General features: G+C 35.4%; 1 protein-coding gene and 1 long non-coding RNA gene across 2 annotated transcripts; both read left to right on the top strand.

Annotated features, from left to right (window-relative positions):
• The first annotated feature begins 572 nt into the window (after positions 1–572).
• On the top strand, positions 573–4,215 carry LOC132104197 (vacuolar protein sorting-associated protein 28 homolog). Its single transcript, XM_059509480.1, has 10 exons — positions 573–639; positions 1,061–1,106; positions 1,246–1,274; positions 1,362–1,399; positions 1,544–1,633; positions 1,884–1,989; positions 2,200–2,301; positions 2,614–2,667; positions 2,780–2,871; positions 3,357–4,215. Exons 1-10 carry the CDS (start codon positions 577–579, stop codon positions 3,475–3,477), a joined length of 741 nt encoding a protein of 246 aa, XP_059365463.1. The 5' UTR covers positions 573–576; the 3' UTR covers positions 3,478–4,215.
• Positions 4,216–9,131: 4,916 nt separating this feature from the next.
• Positions 9,132–12,318, top strand: LOC132104696 (uncharacterized). Its single transcript, XR_009423574.1, has 4 exons — positions 9,132–9,190; positions 10,037–10,137; positions 10,788–11,123; positions 11,576–12,318. It is a non-coding gene; the product is annotated as an uncharacterized LOC132104696 (long non-coding RNA).
• The last annotated feature ends 3,939 nt before the right edge of the window (positions 12,319–16,257 follow it).

The following is a 16,257-nucleotide window of genomic DNA, read 5'->3' as shown; positions in this document are numbered from 1 at the left end:
ATCTATACAGCATACAAAATCAAGTAGTCACAAACATGAGGAAGGGCAGAAGCCCTAGGGAGGAGATGTTAGTCTCATGTCTTAGAATGGGTCACACTGGTTTAAATACAACATTGCACAGAATAGGAAAACATCCCACTGGATTATGCACTGAGTGTAATGTGCAAGAGACAGTGAAGCATATACTGTTAGACTGCAAAAAATATGAAGAAGATAGGGCAGCATTAAAGGCACAGATGGATGAACAAAGCATGACACTTGAGCATTTATTAGGGAAAGCATCTGGGAGTATAGACAATTTATTAATTTTGTTTTTGAAAAACACTGGGTTAAGTGAAAGAATTTAATAGAAAGGAATTTTCTTTTGTAAAGGATTTATATAAGTTTTTATTTTTATTTATTTACTTATTTAATTTTTCTTCACCTCTCCTTTGATGTCATTCTAATACCCACAGTCCAGTCTAATAGGTGGCGGTAATGCGCTTTTGAGATTAGTTGCCAACCGCCAATAAACCCAAAAGAAGAAGAAAAAGAAGAAGAAGAAGAAGAAGAAGAAGAAGAAGAAGAACAAACAGGATGTTACGAAATCATCCGGCGACGTCACGTCAGCTTGCTACAGCAGGTGACGTCAATACAAGGGTGAGTGAATTGTCTTTTTCCTGGTGCGTTTTAGCTAAAAACGCTGTTAGTATTTTAATAATCTGTCATCTCATAACCACATTAACGTTATAGACTTATATAAGGTGTGAACTAATGAGACGTCGACTTCTCTTGTACCCTTACAGCGGAATGAAAGCAATATCTTAACTAGCTAGCTGAGATGACGTCGCAGCGTAACGTATTTGTCAGGAAATAAACAAAGCAAAATTAGCTCTTGTATTATATCCTCCTGTCAGGATTCACTATACCTTGCGTCAGTTAGTTCGTCTAAAATCTAATGAGTAGTCTTAACATAATGACATCAGATCAGTCAGTTTTGATATGTAACCACTGTATCATTAATTCTTTAGAGAATAACGCTGACCTGTGGCTGATGATTGATCATTTAATTGTGTTGTAGTTAATCATGTTTCATGGAATACCTGCCTCTGGAGTGATGGGAGGAGGTGAGTGAAAAGAACCTGCTTTATCATGAGCCTCTACAAAAATCAAAGCATCTCATTAATCTTTTACTCTTGCTCATATTTCCACTGGTCTCATATCAGATTTCATAACTGTTTTTTCTTTCTGCTTTAACTTAACCAGCACCTGCCAACAAGCCAGAACTGTATGAGGTAATGATGTTATATTGTGCACAAAGTTTGTAATAATGGATTCACCTGTCACGATCCTCTTTAAATTATGTGCTTTGTCTGTTATAGGAAGTGAAATTGTACAAAAATGCCAGAGAAAGAGAAAAGTAAGTTAACCATATTGTTCGGCCATGGCTATTTTATTTTCCTTATTTATTTGTTTTATTGATTGATGTCATGATAAAGATGATGCAGAATGGCGATTATGTGACTGGGCTGAATGTAATGTCCTTTTTCTTTTATTTTGAAAGGTATGACAACATGGCAGAGTTGTTTGCTGTGGTCAAAACACTCCAGGCCCTGGAAAAAGCCTACATTAAAGACTGTGTGACTCCAAACGAGTTAGTTACTTTATTTGTTTGCGCAAAATATTGTGAATTAAGGTGTCAACATTTGTTACGCAGATGTACTGCACTGATCAGCAGGGAGCCGCTTTGTTTGAAAAGGACTTCTGCATGAACTGTGCTTCATACATCACTGTTCGATTCACAATAGACAATGGACATTTTTTGCCCATAAAATGTTGCCAATGTGACCACACTTTTATTTATGTCTATTCATATATAATAAATCTTTGCTTTGTTTTTGCAGATACACAGGAGCTTGCTCAAGATTGCTTGTCCAGTACAAGGCTGCTTTCAAACAAGTCCAGGGGTCAGATGTGGGCTCCATTGATGACTTTTGTCGGAAATACAGGGTATAGCTTATTTTGCTTATACAAGTAACTCTGAATTATTCTATTTTAATGTTTTTTGTACCTTTAAGAAATGTATTCGTCCAGCACATTGGACACATATACACACACTTGCGTGTGCGTGTAATCTATATTTATATATGTGTGTTTATGTTTTAATATGTGGTTCAGTATGCTTTAGTTTCTTAATATTTTTTCCACTATTTCTGACAGCTGGACTGTCCACTAGCTATGGAGAGGATCAAAGAGGATCGACCAATCACCATTAAGGATGACAAGGGCAACCTGAATCGCTGCATTGCTGACATAGTTTCTGTATGTATCTTGAACTCTTTGTATAGTGATTTTATGTAGCCTAGAATGAATAGCTTCTTTAGTTAATAGCAGAACACCCCCGGTGTTTATCGATTGAGCACAGAGGATACCTTCTTGTTCCAACAGTTCCATTAAGTAGATTTATTTAATCAGACTACAACATATAATGCTATATGCAATTTTTCACAGGGCTCCACAGTAGAGTATGTGGTGCATTGAGACCCTGCTAAAATATAGACTTAATGTAGCAATCATAAGAACTAGCAAAATCTGCTCCTATAACCTTTTTAATCTATATTTTCTTTAATGCAGCTTTTCATCACAGTGATGGACAAGCTTCGACTTGAGATTCGTGCCATGGATGAGGTACTCATTTCATAGACTCATTTCATCAGCTGTTCATGTTATTTAGAGACCGTGTAAGTCATCTTGAGTTTAAGATTTGAATTACTAATTAACTGAGAATATTTTTTCATAGATCCAGCCTGATCTGAGAGAGCTCATGGAGACCATGAACAGAATGAGCAACATGCCTACAGATTCAGAGGCCAAAGAGAAAGTCAGCCTCTGGTAAGCCTAGTTTCACTGCAGAAATACACTACCATTCAAAACGCTTCAGTCTGAGGAAGTTATGAATGCTTTTATTTAGCAACGATGGATTGAATTAATCCAAAGTGACAGTTAAGACATTTATAATGTTAGGAAACATTACTATTTCAAATAAATGCTGTTCTTTTAAAGGTTCTATTTATCAAAAAATCTTGGAAAAAAAGTATCATGGTGTTCACTTAAATATTAAGCAGTGCAAATGATTTCAACACTAATAATAATAAGAAATGTTTGTTAAGCACCAAATCAGTATATTAGAATGGATTCTGAAGAATTGTCTGACACTGAAGACTGGAGTAATTTTTGTAAATCACATTTAGTCCTTAGGAATTTACATTTAAACTGTAAACCCATCTGCCAAAATCTTAAATCAAACTGGATTTAAAAACAAATTTAGTTTCCTTGCACTTTAAAAGCAATGCTCACTGTCTTGTTCTTCCTCGCAGGTTAACCACACTAAGCAGCATGTCTGCATCTGATGAGCTGGATGACTCCCAGGTTCGCCAGATGTTGTTTGATTTGGAGTCTGCCTACAATGCCTTTAATCGTTTCTTACACTCTTCTTAAATGTTCATTCCCTCTCTGAGGGCTTTGAACCCCTTTCCCCCTAGCTTTTTATTAAACCATTTTCCCTAGTTTGTCCATGTCTGTTGTAGGAATATAGAAACCCTTATATCCAATTAGAGTACTGTTTACTTAGGCTAATGTTGTTCAGTAATAAAATCAGGAATATATTACAATTCACAGGGTTGAAAATTAAGAGTAGTAGATTTTATTATTATTATGTAAAGAGGACTTTCTATCAGGTGGTAGTCTGAAAGTGTTTCGAGAATGGCAAAAGCGGATACATAGCCAACTGAGATGCAAAGGAGGGCATTTTATAGGGAGGAGTTTATTATAGGCAAAAGATCCTTACCTCTATATATACATGTTAAATGAACATATAAATGGATAATTTATGGATCTCATATCTTATAGAGCAAGGTTTGATGACGAATTCTAAGTACTGCATTTTATTTAAGATGGAAAATGTTTCTCTAGCTTCAAACTTTACTTTTTTTGTTGTTGTAAACATTTTCCCCAGTTTTTAAATGAAGCAATGTTAAATATGCTCATTTATTTTCAGTACGCTAAAATGTATTGGTTGGTAAACTTGACTTTTATAACAGCTTGATTAAGAACTTGGTTACTATTTCCTTGGCATGGTGTTGGTCTAGCTCACTATATTAAGTAAAAAGTCATATTTATTAAATGACAGTTGTAAATAAAATAGTTTTGAAATAAACCACACAATACTTTGAACAATAGTCTTCTCTTGTGTGAATATATTTACAAATAATCATATTAAAATCATATTCATAAGCATATTAAATATTATATAATGATAAATCTTAAAATTTTGTTGAACTTAAGAAAAAAGGGCTCAGAAACGCTATTAAAGTGCAGTCACAATTAACGTATTTTTTTCGGTGAAATTTCGATGGTTAAAGTTTAATTTCATACTGGGTTCAATTTGATCTCACGTTGGTCATTAGCAGTTGCTTGAAGACTGACATCTGCGCAGCGCAGGTAATGCTTCCTACACCAATATATTATCCCTTATGGATTGTTCAAATTCACTACCCTTTCGGTATGTTCGGGATGAAAACATCCACTCAATTAAACTGCTGTAAAATGTATCAGATTCATATTTTTTATCAATTTTTTTTGCAGAAATCTGTTTATGCAAACTTCAGTCCTGATCAAAACTACCAAATGTTTTTAAAAAATCCAAGATTTTAACTCTTTAATTGGCAAGTTCATAAATGATGTCACTGATTTGGGGGCAAAAAAACACACAAAATGACTTATTTTCAATATAAAGTAATTGTGGCTGGATTTTTGTTTCGGTATTGGCACAATGGATGTGGACTTAAAACATGTTGGCACAGTTGCTTGGGTGAGGGACAGGTTGAAAATGTCTGTGAAGACCCCTGCAAGCTGCTCTGCACATGCCCTAAGCACATGACCAGGAATGCCGTCTGGGCTAGCATCCTTGTGTGTGGTGATCTGGCTCAATGCATTGTGGACATCTGTGGAGGTGAGTTTGAGGGCTTGGTGGTTTGCTGAGTGTGTGATTTTGGTGGCCGTCTCCTTGCTGTTGCTGTTGAAGCGAGCATAAAAGTAATTTAGCTTGTTAAGGAAGGAGACGTATGTGACCGTTGGAATGGAGTTGCTTGACTTGACTCTCCAATGGTAACAGACGTCTTCTTCCTTAATGAGCTAAATGACTTTTATGCTCGCTTCAACAGCAACAGGAAGATCTCCCATCCTGACCTTCTGGGGTCTATTGCTCAGAAAATCCAGTATCCATGTGAACAGTGAACTGCCTAAGCCCAGACTGCTTAGCTTTTTAACCAGTTTATTTGGGCTGACTATTAAAAGCTGAGCTGAAATCAACAAATGGGATTCTTACATGGGTGTTTTCCCCTGTCCAGGTGAGTAAGCACTTTGTGGAGAGCTGTGGTGACTGCATCCTCCGTCGAATGCAAACTGATGTTGATCAAGGTCAGTAGGGATGGAAGCTTTAATATGAGAGAGGATGAGTCTCTCAAAACATTTAGTGATAATGGGTGTTAGGGCATCTGGGCATCGTCGGTAGTCATTAAGTTGGAATCTATGAATGATAGGTGGGCTTTTGGATGTCCTGCCCAATGTAGGTACTGTATTACTACATAGACCAGCCTATAACGATCTGTCCATCACGCGTAGGTCATTCACTTAACCAGCCACACCAAAGCAAACAGGAGGAGAGCATAAAGAGACAGGGCAAGTGAATTGAATTCAAAATTAAAATATAAGCCTACAGTTTATAGTTTATTTATATGAACGGTAGGCTATATTTGTGTATGAAGTTGGGGATAAAAGTGTATTCCAGGTCCTGGTCCCACCCACTCCCACTGACATTTTTTCCTGTCCCGTTCCAATCCCGTGAGTAATAGTGATTTTGTTCCCAATCCCATGGGATTCCCGTGACCCGCCGGAGCCCCAAAAAATTGCCATTGTAAGTCCACAAGACCTTAAGTGCACATAAAGTGTGCCATTTGGGACAGAGCCATATTGAAGCATTGTCGTGTCAAATTTATAAGGCTCGGGAGGCAGAGTTCCAGATGTCAAAGTATAGAATTTATTACTCAAAGCAGCAAAGCCGAGATAACGGGCACCGCATCTGAATCTTCAGTCTGTCCGCCCACTCATTTTATACCTTTATCTCTATACCTAATTTGGTAGTTCCTGTTTTTATTTGGCACCAACTGTCCGGTTTACCACAGTTTTCTATCAGTCTACCTAGTATATTTTTTTTAATGGTGGAATTCGGCCAAATCAACCATTTTTTAAGAAATCACCTCTCCCTATTGGTTGGCTGTGGTCACGTGAGACATCCATCAAATCTGTTTACTGCTGATGTCAGCATCTGGAAATCACCCAAAGTTCACAGGGTTACTTTTGTTCACAGGTGCAATTCAGAGGTTAGGTTAGTTCACAGATACAACTCAATGGAAGACTACTAGGACTTCCCAGTGGGAGGAAGAATGAAATAAAAGTAAACAATAAAATATAAAAAGATGTATACTATAGAATTAAATATGGAATAAAAAATTATGTGCATGAAAGTCTTAAATATTAAGACACACAGCAATGTACAAGAGGCAAATGTGCATATGTGCATTGTTCTGTAGTCTTAAATATTAAGATAAACAGGAATGTACAAGAGGCGTATGTGCAAACAGGTTGACACTGTCAGTATGTCAATGTGAGGTAGAAAATGATGAATATCTTACTGATTATGTGAATATTAAGTGGAGAAAAGTGGATGTTAAGAGACTGGTTTTGAGTTTAGGAGGCTGATGGCCTGGTGGAAGAAACTCTTCCTAAGTCTCTGGTTTTTTGCCTTTAGGCTACGCAAGCGCTTACCAGAAGGCAGCAAAGTGAAAAGATGGTTACTGGGGTAGATGGAGTCCTTGATGATTTGAACAGCTTTTCTTTTTCAGAGTTTGAGGTAGATGTCCTGCAGAGAGGGGAGAGCAGTCCCTGAGATGCGCTCAGCCAAATGCACAACTCTCTGCAGGGCTTTGCAGTCTTTATTGGAGCTGTTCCCATGTCATACTGAGATACATTGAGTCAGTACACTTTCTATGGCCCCCAAATAGAAAGTTTTCAGGATTGCTGGTGAGACCCTGAATTTCCTCAGCTTTTGCAGATGGTACGGTCTTTGCCTTGCTTTATTAACCTGTGTTTGAATGTAGGTAGTCCAAGTCAGGTACTCTGAGATGTTTACACCAAGGTACTTGAAGTTGCTCGTCCTCTCCACAGGGGTCCTGCTGATCATAAGAGGAGTATGGGGCTGCTGCTGTCTTTTCCTGAAGTCAATCAGCTCTTTAGTTTTGCTCACATTCAGAGAAAGAAAATTGTCCTGGCACCATAATGTTAGTTTCTCTACCATATTCAAGTATGAGGTCTCATTATTTTTGTGAATGAGGGTCAGAACCACAGTATCATCAGCAAATTTGATAATAGATGTGAATCTGTGGGAAGACACGCAGTCATGTGTGTAGAGAGAGTAGAGCAGGGGACTCAGGACACAGCCCTGTGGGGCTCCTACGTTCAGGGTGATGGAGTTAGAGGTGAACTGGCCTACTTTCACCACTTAAGGTCTGCCGGTGAGGAAGTCTGAAATCCAGCTGCAGAGTGAAGAATTCAGGCCGAGGTCTATGAGTTTAGAAGCTAGCTTTCTGGGGACTATAGCTGAGCTATAGTCGATAAATAGCAGTCTTACATAGTTCCCAATATTGCTCTCAGTGTGCATGCAAGAAGAGTGCAGGATGTGAGAGATGGCATCATCAGTGGATCTGTTGGGGCAATAAGCAAACTGAAGATGGTCCAAAGCATCTGGGATGGAGGAGCAAATGTAGGAACTGGAAGATAGTCATTCAGACAAGAGAGTTTATTGTTCTTAGGCACAGGGATAATGACAGATTTTTTTAAAGAAGGTGGGAACCACCAAGGTAGCTATAATGTGGTGAGAGCGACAATTGCTTCAGAATCTAAGACTGAACGCTTGCACAGTAAACAGAGACGTTTCATGGCAACCCTTCCATGAGAACGGGCCATTAAGTCATACACTGGATGTTTTCCTTCAGTCAATTATAATCCTATTATGTTGTATTTTCTAATCCATTTCACAGGCATATGGAATTGTTTGGAAGGCTATGGATGGAAAAACAAGGGAGACTGTTGCTGTGAAGAAAATCTTTGATGCCTTTAGGAATCGAACAGATGCTCAGGTTAGAGAAAAGAAAAATAGAGAGGGATGGACTAAAAAAATATATATACTATACTATACTATTATAGTACTCTTCTATGTATGAACAGATAAACACCAAATCAGTTATTAATTCACATTTTTTTTAAATGTCTCAATTTCATATTTATCTGCTTTTCTGCATTTTCTCATAGAGAACATTCTGAGAAATTATGTTCCTTCAGGTAAGAATGTTACCCTTTGACCAAACCTTGGAAACAAAATATTAATGTTTTAGTCTGAGTCTATATTTATACTGCTGTTCAAAAGTTTGGTCTCTTATGCTCATTGAGGCTAACCTATATAAATAATATTGTTAAATATTATTACAATAAAAAAGTAGTTAGTAGATTATTCCTGATGACAAAGCTGAATTTAGTGCTGCTTGATATTTTTCTGGAAACCATGATACATTTTTTTTACTGGTAGAATGTTTAAAAACTGCATTTATTTGAAATCGAAATCTGTTTTAACTTATAAGTGTATTAACTTTTAGCTTAACTTTTGCCCAATTTATGAGTCCTTGCTGAATAAAAGTCTTTCAATGAGTCCTTGCTGAATAAAAGTATTAATTTCTTTTGTGAAAAAATCCACTGACCCCACATGTTTGAACAGTAGTTTACATTAAAAACTTAATTTTGTATTTGTTAAGGTATACAATCAAACTTCATTATTTTTTTTCCTTTTTTGCAGGGGTTTTGGGATAATCCTAACATAATTAAATTACTAATGGTCATCAGAGCTCAAAATGTTGAGCTTGTTCTTTCAGGTAACAACAAAAATAACCAGTCATGAAGAATTATGAGCTGTTTCATCAATTATTAATTTATTAAACACAAACCATCCTTCACTAAAAGGACGGTGTATTTTATTTTTTGCAGATGTATTGGCTATCAGATCAGAGTATGGGGCTTCTGTGATTCAGAGAATGCTGCTTGGGTACGTCTTCGTACTGTAGTTCACTCAATGGTTGTTTAGCTGAACCTGAATGATGACTCTGCTGACATCTTAACCATGCTTGATGTGAATGTGTGTTTAGACCACAGGTGCCATTAAATGAAATTCTGCTGGCATCAGTGCCACCTGATGCCCTTGATTTAGTACAGCACCTTCTGGTTTTCAATCCAGACAAAGACTGAGTGCTCTGCAGCACCCATACAGTATGTGTCCAAGTGAGTTTCGCTCTCTTTAATTATACAATTTTTTTTAACAATGTAGGTCAACATGAAATCAAAACTGACCCTGTTTACTTTCCTTATGCACAGTCCTTGACGTATTGCATATGATCATCAGTGCACTATATTTTAAAGAAATCTAAATATGAGTTATTGATGAATGGCTTTTAATGAACCAGAAAGTAGAATGTTAACTAATAAGTGGCTACAGTATTGAGGCATTATTTTATGCTGTTTTTTTTTTTTTTTTTACTATTTTATGTTTATTCTTATAATGACAGTTAACTTTAATAAAAGCAGTTTAAGTAATCGACTCCTTTTATAATTATGTTATTCTATTTCTGAAAAGCATGCATTTCTGAGATGCGAATTTATAAATCAACATGTTCTTCATCAAGGTATTAAAATCAGTCAAATCCAGAATGTTTTAACCTTCTCTTTTTTCACTTGTAAATATCTCATTACAAAAGTGAAATTGGTGTTTCATGTTTACTGTAAGTGGCTTGAGTTTTAGAATGATTAAATTGTTATATGAATAAATGAGTGACTAAATACATAAATGAATAACAACATCTAAAAATATCCATCTTCTTTTCATACGTAATGCAAGATTTCACAACCCAGCCAGAGAGCTTGGTCTATGATGTCATTTTAAAAGTCGATGATGACATCCAACTTTCTGTTACTCAGTACAGAAACAAACTCTATTAGGTTAGTGGAAACTTTTCATTCATTATTTTCTAATTTTTTCACAGATTCATTTTGACCTTTGTCGCATGCTTTGCCTCAAGCGGTCATAATGTTGTGAGTGTATACAGTCATATGATTTCTGTGTTATGTTAACAAATGCTGTGTCACAGTGACAGAAAATCTTTCCTTCTGAAAACTTAGCACATTGACTGAGCATTATTAATCGTCACTGAAGTTCCAAAAGTTGGGGTCAGTATGAATTTTTAAAAGAAAATAATAATAAAGTTTAGCAAGGATGCATCAAATTGATCTTAAATGACAGTAAAGAACATTGGTAATGTTACAAAAGTGTTTCAAACTTTTATCATATTAGAAAGACTTCTGAAGGGTCATGTGCCACAGTAATAGCTTCTGGAAATTCAGCTTTGCCATTACAGAGATAATAAACATTTAAAAAAATATTCAAATAGAAATAGTTATTTTACATTGTAATAATATTTAGCAATATTAAATTTTTACTGTATTTTTTATTAAATGCAATCTTAAAAATCATAAAACAAATATTATAAAATAATTTACGACCCCAACTTTTGTATTGTATTGATTTTATAGTAATAATATATTGGCTAACGCTTTAAAACACTTTCCATCTTTTCAAATTTTCCTGTAAGAGATGATCTTGGAAAAAAAGGCCTGTCTGTAAATACAAAAACAACCTCATTTTAGACCGATATCAGAGGAGAAGACCACAGAAGGGAATGGGAACAGTGAAATGGACAAAAGCAATTAAACAGGTGCTGGCTTTCAAGGAGAAGGAAAACATGGTATAGATTGAGATCGTGATAGGAAATCTCCTAATTACAAGAAGAGCTTTAATGGAACTGTAACAGTTCCAGCAAAACCTCTCAGTATGGCTGAGCAAACACACTTAACTCCTGAAAGCACAAGCCCAGCTGTGAGCCCCATAGGAGTCATAACCTCTTATAACCCCATCACACACATGCCTAGTGAGTTCTGTTTAATAGTGGTTGTACAATACCATTCAATTACCACACTTATACATTCAGTCATGTGCATTGCACAAATGGGTTTGGTCAGTAAAGGTCCTGATTTCAACTTTTATGATATTATAGAAAGTATACTACTGAAAAATATTCTACTACTTAGAATATACAAGAGTTTGGATCTATTTTGGATAAAACTTCATCATATAATTCTGGAAAAAAATGCTTCACTTTTTACCTTAAAAATATAAGCAGCATGTAGGATCATGTAACACTGAAGACTGGACAAATGGCTGCTGAAAATTCAGCTTTGCCATCAAATGAATAAATTACATTTTAAAATATATTCAATTAGAAAATAGTTATTTTAAATTCAAAAAATAATTCACAATATTACTGTTTTTACTGTATCTGTGATGGATAGCCATAAAAGGTATTATTCATTTATTTTCCAGATGGTTTAGTCAAACCGCTCCACTACCCATCTCATCCTCAGTGGTTTGGGAGGAGGAATCAAGATACTAGAGGTGTGCTGCCAAGTGCCAACAGACCGTGCTAATTGGTCTGTGGTACGTCCTACTGTCCTGTATAAGAGCTGTTGTCTGTTTAAGATTTGTCTGTTTAAGATTTTAAATGGTAATTTGGTGCAATTTTTGGTAACATCATAAAGTCCGCTTAAAATGTTTCATTTGTTCATTCTTTCCATCAGGGTGTAGACCAGTGAGGTCGTTCTGCCCCTGTGGCTCGCACAAACTCTTTCTCTGTCACACTAGCGCTGCCCCAAAATAATCCCCTGCTTCACAAGGATGATCCCATTGTTTCCCTTGGGTTATGTGTCACCTCTGCTCGCTCGGTGAGTGGCCTTTTGTTTTTAAGGGGGGCAAAAATATTTCAGAAAATTACAGCTACCAACTATTTAACTATTAATGTTTCCCATTTAAATAATACCCATGTGACCCATGTGACTCTTGTGTACTCTGGCCTGAGAACATTCAATCTGCCAACACAATCTATTGGTGGATGTTGTTTATGTCACAAGATAGAAATCAATACCATGAGAAAGCCATCAGTTTTAATGTGTGCATTATTCCTTTTTTATGCTAAAGTCTTCTGTTACCTTAGACCATCTTCAATTCCTTTTCAAATTAATGATATGTCTGATATGTTTTTTCTCCTAATGATATCTTAATATCCCACTGTACAGCCTCGCGCCAAACTCAGCTATTCTCAGGCATATGGGACTACCAGCAAAAGTGGACTACACAATCTACTTAGGAATTGCCACTAAAATGTGAAGTATGAGATTACTGGAGAGATCTTGAGGCAGGCAGACAGTCACTGAAATCTCTCAGATCACACAGAAATGGTAGAATTCACATGACAAGATAATTACACCATCACATGCCGAAGATTATCGCCAATGTGGAAATCCCAGATTAGTGCTGCTATTAACTTTTTTTCTGATCCATTTAATTTCAGGTGTAAACTTCTTGTTTGTATATATGTGGTGAAAATGTATATTAAACGTGTAGAGAACATCTATTGAATTTTTATTTTAAAGTCTTGGCTTAAGAAACTTTAACAAACATTAAGACTTGTACTATCAATTTTTTTAGGGCAGTGGTTCTTTAAGGATTTTTATTATATATTAGTGTTATATTATTTTTATTTGGTATTTTGTTAAGGCCCCGAAGTTGAGAACCACTTTATGGAATTTATATTTAGGGGATATACTTATTTTTACCCCCAAATGAACCAAATTTATAGATTTCCTAACATTTCAAAAAAGATAACATACTGAGCATCAAGCCTCCCTTTTAATACATCATTTGCCTGTCCTGTTAGATCATTTGAATTAAGCAAATCAATGGAGAACCACATTAAACATATATTCCATTTTGGGGTGACTGGTAAGGGGTTAAACAATGTCCTCTCTTACAGATGGTTCTATAGTGTATTGAAGGAATATTTTTTAATGTGGTTCTCCATTGATTTGCGTAATTCATGAGACAGAAATTACATGCCCAAAATAAAAAGGTTTTTGCTCATGATTCTTTCTGACTAGATACATAATCAACATTTGTTTGCAAGGCTGACACCTCAAAGTTTACTGTTCAGGAATCAGAATTACTCAAACTGTTATGATAATAGAGATATATAAGCTCAAACATAAAAACAAAAATAACAATATTAAAAACATATTTTTTAAATGTATTTAAAAAATTGTTGATGTAGGATATGAGTTCAGTCTACCAAAGCTTCATTTGAATAGCATTTAACTTAATGTAATTTCTAAACCCTATCCTTTCGGGAAATTTCTGTCTCCTCCATATATCCTTTTTTATCTTTTAACATGTATTCTGGCTCATTTCTCAAAGCCTAAGAAATAGTTGTAAATCAGTCAGCATTCATGCTACACCTCTTACAGATCACAGTGCAGTCTCTCTTAGGCTTTGTCTTTCTGCATCCCTTGACTTCAGCTCATCTCCTTCTTACTGGAAATTGAACAATTCTCTTCTCCATTTTGAAGATGTCAAGAAGAATATTACATTATTGATTGAGCAGTACTGGAGAAAAGCTTTAGTGTTAGAATCATATTGTTGCCAGTGGAAGCTGTTAAATTTTGAAATTAGTAAATACTTTAGAAAATTTGGTAGTAATTTAGCTAAACTTAAGAGAGCAGAAGAAAATAAGGTGGTGTCTAAAATTGCAATACTTTCTTCTAAACCCCCAGAGTTGTTTTCTGAATCTGATAAGCTTGAGTATGCTGGCCTTCAGTCTAAATTAGATGAGATGTACACTTATAGGGCAAAGGGTGCTTATATTAGATCTAGACAAAAATGGCTGGAGGAGGGAGAATGTAACACAGCATATTTTTTTCAGATTAGAAAAGAATCGCGTAAGTACTTCACTAATTGAAACTCTTAATATTGAGGGGACTGTCACTAATAATCCTCAGTCAATTGCACATTTCTGTGCTAAATTTTACAGTAATCTGTATAAAAAAACCTTTTCGGAAGAGGCAGCCCATACTTTTCTGGAGTCTGTTAAAGATTGTAAGACTATCTCAAGTGATGACAGAAATCTCTGTGATAGTGAAATTACTTTATCTTAAGTTAGTAACTCAATTCTAGAACTTAAAAACAATAAATCTCCCGGAACGGATGGGCTTACCGCAGAGTTGTATAAACAATTCTCTAAAGAATTTTCTCCTTTTTTACTTAAGGTTTTTGAAGAAAAAATGAGGCTCTCCCCCCGACTCTCATTCAAGGCTTAATTACTTTAATTCCGAAGCCTAAAAAAGATTTACTCTTAATTGACAATTGGCGACCCAGTTCTCTGCTTAACAGTGATTATAAAATTGTAGCTATTATGTTTGCTAAAAGACTAAAATCTGTATTGGGTTCTGTTATAGATGAGACACAATCTGGTTTCTTGAACAAAAGACACATTGTTAACAATATAAGGTTGATTCTTGATTTATTAGATTATTCAGACTTGATTCAGGAGGACAGCTTCATTCTTTTCTTAGATTTCTATAAGGCTTTTGATTCTTTAGAGCACCAATTTATTATTAATTCATTAGGAAAATTTGGTTTTGGGGACATGTTTTGCAGAGTAATTAAAACCCTTTACAATAATGGAAGTGCTTCGATTAAATTAAAGAACGGCACTTCACCAAGGTTTAGTTTATCCAAAGAGTGAGACAAGGTTGTCCCCTTTCTCCCTATTTATTTCTTCTTTGTGTGCAGCTACTGTCAACTTTTGTATGTGAAAGTGGTATTCAGGGTATCCATGTAGCAGATCGAGAAATATTTATAAGTCAATTAGCAGATGACACCACCTTATTTTTGAGAGATGCTTCCCAAATCCCTATAGCCATTAATTATATAAAACTGTTCTCTGAAGCTTCAGGTCTTAAACATAAGTAAATGTGAATTAATGTCTATTAAAGATTGTACAGCACTCACTATTTATAATATTCCAGTTAAATCCGAGAATACATATTTAGGCATTATGATAACTTAAAATCAAGATAAAAGATGTACATTGAATTTTGATCCGGTTATAATAAAAGCCCAAAGAAGATTCAATGCATGGTTGCAGAGAGACTTGAGCTTGAGAGGCAGAATACTGCTTGCTAAGGCGGAGGGCATCTCCAGGCTTACATACTCTGCACTCTCTCTATATGTGGACAACAAAATGTGTAAATCAGTTGATAAAATCCTGTTTAATTTTGTTTGGAAAAACAAAATCCATTATATTAAGAAGTCTGTATTAATGAACACGTATGAGCATGGTGGGTTGAATTTCCTTGATTTCTCTTCTTTGAACAACACTTTCAAAATTAATTGGATTAGACAGTTTTTGTGTAACCCAAACTCAATCTGGAATTTTATCCCCAATTACTATTTTTCTAAATTAAGTGGTCTCCCTTTCCTATTTATCTGTAATTATAATATTGATAGAATCCCTTACAATTTATCTAAATTTCACAAACAGGCATTACTTGCATGGTCATTAATCTTTAAGCACAATTTCTCCCCTCACCAGTACTTCATTTGGAACAATCAAGACATTTTATATAAGAGAAAATCTTTGTTTTTTAGTAGTTGGTTTGAGAAAAACATTCTGATTGTTTCCCAGTTATTTAACTCAGAAGGTCTTCTTTTAAGTTACGAAGAATTTTTATGTAAATTTAATTTTCCAGTAACTCCCAAAGAATTTTCCATTGTCATGGATGCTATTCCTAAAGGAGCTGTTATGCTTTTAAGGGACTCTGTTAGATCATCCAGCACTTTATCGATTTCTTTAGACCCATTTGAAATCCCAGTAGGAAAACTATGCTTTCTGTCACCTTCTTCATCACGTAACTTTAAGATTAGATCACTTTTTCAAAAGGAGCTTGTAACAACTCCTTATGTTGTGTTTTATTGGAGGAATGTAGTTGATCATATTGATTGGAAAAAAGTATGGAATCTGTCTTTGAAATACATAACAAACAAGGTTAGAGAGATCTCATTCAAATTATTACACAGATTTTACCCAACTAAAGTGTTTTTGAAAAGATTTAAATCAGACATCGATACAAGCTGTTGTTTTTGTGGTGACCCTAATGAAACAGATGTACATATAT

Source organism: Carassius carassius, chromosome 25, assembly GCF_963082965.1.
Source record: "Carassius carassius chromosome 25, fCarCar2.1, whole genome shotgun sequence".
NCBI lineage: Eukaryota > Metazoa > Chordata > Actinopteri > Cypriniformes > Cyprinidae > Carassius > Carassius carassius.
Note: the sequence above shows the minus strand (reverse complement) of the source record. Positions and strands in the feature narration are given on the sequence as shown.